The sequence below is a fragment of the Protobothrops mucrosquamatus genome, unplaced genomic scaffold, assembly GCF_001527695.2.
Source record: "Protobothrops mucrosquamatus isolate PMUCROS unplaced genomic scaffold, P.Mucros_1.0 scaffold1102, whole genome shotgun sequence".
Classification (NCBI taxonomy): domain Eukaryota; kingdom Metazoa; phylum Chordata; class Lepidosauria; order Squamata; family Viperidae; genus Protobothrops; species Protobothrops mucrosquamatus.
Window position 1 is genome coordinate 162,754 of NW_015387323.1, and position 6,596 is coordinate 169,349.

The window sequence follows — 6,596 nt, forward strand, 5'->3', positions numbered from 1 at the left end:
AGTTTAGTTTCTGAGCCAGTACGTCCTATGTCAGTCAATGGCTTCGCTCGCGTCAAGACTGGAATCTAGGGTCCAGGACGGGCGTGGCAACTTTGGCTGACTTAATCTGATTGGGCAGGAATACAGTCTACTACCCATGGGTGGATCCTCCATCTCCGTGCTGAGAAAAGGCGTTCAGGTAAGACAACGCCCCTTTTCATTAATCTAGATTCTGTTTTGTCCATTTTAATAATGTATTTTGTATTCCCATTTTTTGTGTGTTTGAACTATGTTTTTTTTCTCTATCTTCACATTTTTAAAAAACTACGTTAAATATTTTTAATTTATTTCTCCCATTTTGTGTGGGGGGACATTCTTCTGTGGTTTATTTATTTCTCCCTTCCCTGTTGTGGATGCATGTGAAATTTTGAAGGAAAAAGAAATAAAAATTCTGCACCACAAGTCACCACCTCTGTATTGTGAGTTTTGAGTTTGATGTGATTTGATTTTTAAGAAAATAGGGCACTTAAAAAGTGGTCTATGTGTCTATTTTCATGCACTCTGTGCCACAAAACATCCTCAAGTGATGTACTTTTAGATTTCCAAAAGTAAAATTATTTGGAGGGTGTAAGTGGAGGTCTGTTCTTCCACATTCCGCTGTTGCCTTAATTCAGGGGTCTTCAAACTTGGCCCTTTTATGACTTGTGGACTTCAACTCCCAGAATTCCTCAGCCAGGCACTCTGACTGAGGAATTCTGGGAGTTGAAGCCCACAAGTCATAAAAGGGCCAAGTTTAAAGACCCCTGCCTTAATTCCTAGTACCTCATTTCTCTTTCTATGACCTTTCAAGCATATGAGGTGTTCATGAAATGAATTAAAATAACACAGGTGAAAAATGTGTAATCTAGACAGTTTTGTTTCCACACCATTTGTGGTTTGGGGTCATTTTAGATGTTGTCCAAAGAGTGATGAAAAATTGTAACCATGAAAAGATTGCTCTTGAGGCAAGAAGCCGCAAGCAGTTAGGCGTAGCATAAATTAGAGGTGATTGAGTGGGTTTTGATATGAGGGATGTCATCAGAAATGCAAGGAAATAAACATTTTGCCCATCAATATGAGCTTTGGGGTGTATTAGACTCTGTTTAAATAAAAAGAGAATAGCATTTCCTTGGCAGCTCAAAAGTTCACTTCTCCGTATCCAAAATTCACACCACAACTGGAAACATAGCTTGTATAAAAAACAACAACATGTACTTTGGACTTAGCCCCATCTCCTACATCACGTTTTGTGATAGTCAAGTGGATTCCTGCCTGATACATCAACTTTTGCGCAAAGCCTTCCCTACCTTTGTGCTTTCCATGTGGTCAATTTAGCATGGATAATGGGGGTTGTAGTCCACACATAACTGGAATGCACCAAATTGGAAAAACTGGTATAAGCATTCTTCATAAATTATTTTAAACTATAGTAGGTGGTTCAAATTCTGTACTGAATTGTTTGGTGTGACTGTTTTTTTAGCCTGACTGAAAAACCAATAAATCGCTAAAAGGCCTAGCCAAAGAACCGAACTTTTCCAAATTTTAAAAATCATTAATGACATTTGTTCTTTGTAACTACAGGTCAATTTTTGTCGAATGTATGAGGTTTGGGTCCATCAAAACATTTTGTACGAGAGACTCTTTGTCTCTCAAAATCAGCCTATAGCTGAGTTTGTTCTATCAATGACTAAAAAATAATCTTTTTGGTTTTGCTAGGCAAAATGTGATGTCAATTTCCATTTGAAATCTTAATGCTGAAACTGCTCTCTCATCCTTCCTTCCACTTCTCCAACATGTATTTTGAAAGGAACCTAGATAGTGTTTAGATTAGAAGATCTAAAAGGGCATTTTTAAAGTGTGTGCAGGTTACCCCCAACGGAGCTAAGTCTTCAAAAAGTATCCTGTAGAAACTTCCCAACCCTCAACATGAGAATGAAGAATATTTTCTGTTGCATAGCAGGATAGAGGATGAAGAGCCATCAGCTCTTTGGGGAATGGGTGTTGAGAATATCACCTACAATCTATATTTAGACCATGATGTAGAGCTGCAATGATGTCATTTTTTATACAATTATGGTAATTTGCACTGAAAATTTTTTTCCTGAAACTTTTCCACTTTAGCATTTTTAGAAAAACCAACATGCAGTTGTCTCAAAGCTGCTTTTTCAAAGCTGTTTTTTCTTGAAGAAGGACAAAATGTTTTGTTTCTCACTCAAGAAACTTCATTAGTTGTGATTGGGGGGGGGATGGAAGGATAGGTACTGACAGTTGAGACTGAATATTGGGGATAGGTTCTGACTGGATGGGCAGGAGGGAGGGAGGGGGAACGGAAGGATTGTATTTCTGTGCAGTCATCTGGTTGTTAGCACTCTCTCTGAGAGCTATTGAGGCCACTTGAGAGTTTATCTTTGCCCTCAGGCTCACTGGAATCAGAGTGCAATTGGTTGTGGAGTCTTCTTGGAACTGCTGCAAGGGCTGCATTGTAGACTGGAGGTAGGTGATCCACAACCAATTGCACTCTGTTTCTGGTGACTCTGAGGGCAAAGATAAGCCCCCAAATGGCCTGAAGAGCTCTCAGGGAGAGTGTTAATGACCAGATGACTTCAAAGAAATGCAATCCTTCTACCCCCACCATCTGATCAGGACCTATCTTTCCATACCTCCCCCGCCATCAGAAATGATGAAGTTTCAAACGTTTTGTATTTCTTCCTCAAGGAAAAAACAGTCCAGTGGCCTTTTGAAAAAGCACCTTTGAGCCAACTGACTGTTGGTTGACTGAGAATCTCTACAGACATCCACCACACAGTTGTTTGGCACACACCAAGGTGTGCGTATATAGTTCAGAATCTGGCATATCATTCATTTGTGCTTTTTTATATTCAGGAATGATCATTGATAACTCGGGAAGAAACAAACAAGCAAATATTTACTGAATGTTTGTCCAAGGTTTAAGCCTCTTGAGCAAGCAGGCCCCTGGTAAATTTCTCTCCTGGAGCATCTTTGGCTGTCAGCTGTTCATCAGCCAAACAGATAAATAGGAAATAGAATCAAGGGCACTGGGGAGAACTAGCTAGAACTACCCTTTAGCTGCTTCTCAGTTCATAATACAGGTAGTCCTTGACTTACGACTACAATTGGGACCAGAATTTTCATTGCTAAGCAAGGCAGTTGTTAAGTACGCCATACCCAATTTTACAACCTTTTTGCCACGGTTGTAAAGCAAATCACTGCAGTTGTAAAAGTGGATCGTGCAGTCATTAAGTGAATCCGGCTTCCCCTATTGACTTTGCTTGTCGGAAGCCAGCAAGGAAGGTCATGAATAGCAATCACATCACTTCAGGACGCTGCCACCATTGTAATAAATGCTGGTTGCAAAGCGCTTGAATTTTGATCATGGGAATGCAGTGACGGTCGTAAGTGTGAGGATTGTTTGTAAGTCACTTTTTTCAGAGCCGTTGTAACTTCGAATGGTTGTTAAATGGATGGTTGTAAATCGAGGACTACCTGCACCTTCTGTAGATTCAATACAGGAGGCATCTTTTCACTCCATTAAAACTATTTGGTTGGGCTGAAACTATTTCATATTGATAAAACTCTCTCTCTCTCTCTCTCTCTCTCTCTCTCTGTCTCTGTCTCTGTCTCTGTCTCTCTCTCTCTCTCTCTCTCTCTCTCTCTCTCTCTCTCTCTCTCTCTCATTCTCCCTCCTCTGGTCACTGGCCCCTTTTTCTCCTCTTCCTCCTCTTGCTACCCTAGTCCAAAGAACTGCAAATTAAAAAGCAGTTTCAGGACACCTGTAAGATCCAGACGCGGCAATACAAGGCCCTTCGCAACCATCTCTTGGAGACCACCCCAAAGAGCGAGCACAAGGGGATCCTCAAGCGTCTGAAGGATGAGCAGACCCGCAAGCTGGCCATCTTAGCAGAGCAGTACGACCACAGCATCAATGAAATGCTCTCCACCCAGGCCGTAGGTACCCCGCGCTGCCCTCCCCCTGGGTGGGAGAGAGGGAGGAATCGGCCCTTCCTCTATCCACGCAGAAGAGTGTTTTCCAACTATGCTTTGAATCCTAGACCCCAACCAATTCTTTTTTCAGGTTTTTTCCCATCCTCATCCCCCTTCCTCCAGCTTTGGCCAGCAAACGTTTGACATAAAATGACCAATCCCATTGGATAAGGGTTGACCACTTGAGGTAGAATTTATCTATCTTGAATAAAGGCCAAGAGATTGATTTATCCTTAAAACGTTGCTTTGATTTTATACCAGTTTAATTGTCTTGTTTTTTCCCAAAAGAAACAATGGAAGAGAAGATGCTGAGAATAACCCACATTGTAGAGAGCCATAATTGCTTGCTCTCAAAACTGTAGTCCCCCAAGGCTTCCTTGCAAAGAGGCTGGCTGCCAAACCACAATGTCCATTGTGCAATGGGGCCCTTGTTCACAGGGCTCCGAAGCATGCCTTTCTCTGTAGCATCTTCACTCCCAAAGAAACCCCTTCTGAGGTGGGTGACTAGTTTTAAAGTTCTGGGGCTAATAGAGTTCCCTTTGCCATAACTGCGTAATGAATATCAGCTTTGATCTCCTGACTCCATAAGCAACGTGAACATGACAGCAGTTGCTTGGTATTAAAATGGACTCTTTATCGGGGCAGGTAGGAGGTGCTTTCCAAACAGAATAGGCAAATCCCAGAGGTACCCATTGTCCTTCGCTGAGATAGGAGATGCTCAGCTAGTTGAATTTTTGGCCGTTGTCAACTAGGGAGCCCTACCACAAACAGGAGTTTTGATATATAGTCATCTTGAGGTAGCAAGCCCGCCCCCAGCAACAGTTTTGCAAAGCAGACAGGCCAAACGGAGTCCCCTGTAATAGTTTGAGGCCAGGGCCCATTCCAGAAGCATAGGAAGCATGGATTATGAAGACTCAGAGGCCAAGCTAGTCTGTCCTTTTAAGAGCCATTCTATCCTAAGGATGGATTTTGTGGTGCAGGGCCTTATGTCGCCTTCTTCCTTTCTTAGCTGCGTTTGGATGAAACTCAAGAGGCAGAATATCAAGTCCTAAGGATGCAGCTGCAGCAGGAGCTTGAACTGCTGAACGCTTATCAGAGCAAAATCAAGATCCACACCGAGGCCCAGCATGAACGTGAGATCAAGGAGCTGGAGCAGCGGGTGTCTATCCGCAGGGCCCTCCTAGAGCAAAGAGTAAGTATTTCCTGCTCTCCCTGCCTCTCCAGGAAAGCCTGTGGAGCTTGGGGTCCAAAGATATTGCAGCACCCACCCAGATCCATGGCCCCATTTTCAATCCCACTCAAGAGGTCCCAGATGTGAATTATTCTCCACCGTGCAAATCTAAGCTATTTATTCTCTTAGTACTAAACTAAACTAGTACTAAACTAAAAATGAACTAGCTTTTTCTGTTGAGTGCTACAGTCCCTCGAAGAATCTGTTGGAGACCATATATTTAAAAAAGTGGTTGGGGCTTCAGGGGGTTTGGGGCAGAGCCTGAGCCAGAGAGGACTTTCTGATACCCTCTTTTGATCCCTCACACTGACATTCCTGGTTTCTTTCTTTCTTTCTTTTTGCCTTTGGATGTCACTGTCCCCACCTGGCAGCCTAGAACAGAATCCTCGTCCTTGAGACCTGACATCAGACTGTGTCTCCAGGCAAGAAGTTATCCATTGCTAATCCATAATCACTTCAGAGGCCCTGTGAGAATCAGCACTCTTAATTACTGTAGTGTAAATAATTTCACTTTCCAGACTGTAGTTTGAGATGAGCTGTTCTGGGCTTTGTGGATGATATTCCCCCGTGAACTACATTCTGGAACAGAAAAATCACAGTGGTTGAATGGTGCTCATATTGATCATAGTGTACAGATAATTCCTTTTCAAAAATTGGGAAGTGTGGGCTTGATCAGCTTTCCCTAAAGCAGGGGTAGGCAACCTTGGCTCTTTTTTGACTCGTGGACTTCAACTCCCAGAATTCCTGAGCCACCATGGCTCAGCTTGGAAACCTCTCCCTTCCCCTCAGCATGGCTGGCTCAGGAATTCTGGGAGTTGAAGTCCACGAGTCATAAAAGAGCCAAGGTTGCCTACCCCTGCCCTAAAGTACGTATGTGCGAAAACCAATCAAGAATAAAAACCACGTTTATTCTGGAATCTCTCTTTATTGTTCTTTGCTTTTTAAAGTATCAGCTACTCAGAGTCATTTGGAGTTGGGCAGCCTCCAAATTTAATAAAAGAAGTAGAAATCATTCTGTTTATTCAGGAGAAAGACACAGCACTTCTGCACAGGATGGTAGCTCCAGGTTTCTAGCAATGGAATTTTACGACTTTTTTGCCACAGTTGCTAAGTGAATCGCTTAACGTAGTAACTTAAGATATTGACACAGTTACGGACAAAAAAGCTTCTAAATTATTCAAGTTGAGATCGTTTTTAGAGGGGTGTTTTAAAAATTTTTTAGGGGGATCCAGGGAGGGCGGGAGGGGGGAGGTTCCCCTTAGGTCAGGACCAGCCATGTCTGGGGGTAGCGAGGGAGCAAAGGTGGGGGGAGAGGGTAGGGGAGTGAAGGAGGAGGGAAGAATCA

General features: G+C 42.9%; 1 protein-coding gene across 1 annotated transcript in view; it reads left to right on the forward strand.

Moving 5' to 3' along the window:
- LOC107291272 (serine/threonine-protein kinase TAO2-like) overlaps positions 1-6,596 on the forward strand; it is a 54,435-nt gene that overhangs the window by 43,950 nt on the left and 3,889 nt on the right. The window contains exons 17-18 of the mRNA XM_015820263.1: positions 3,772-3,984; positions 5,030-5,212. Of these exons, the coding sequence (XP_015675749.1) occupies positions 3,772-3,984; positions 5,030-5,212 (396 nt within the window). The remainder of the gene's footprint in view (positions 1-3,771; positions 3,985-5,029; positions 5,213-6,596) is intronic.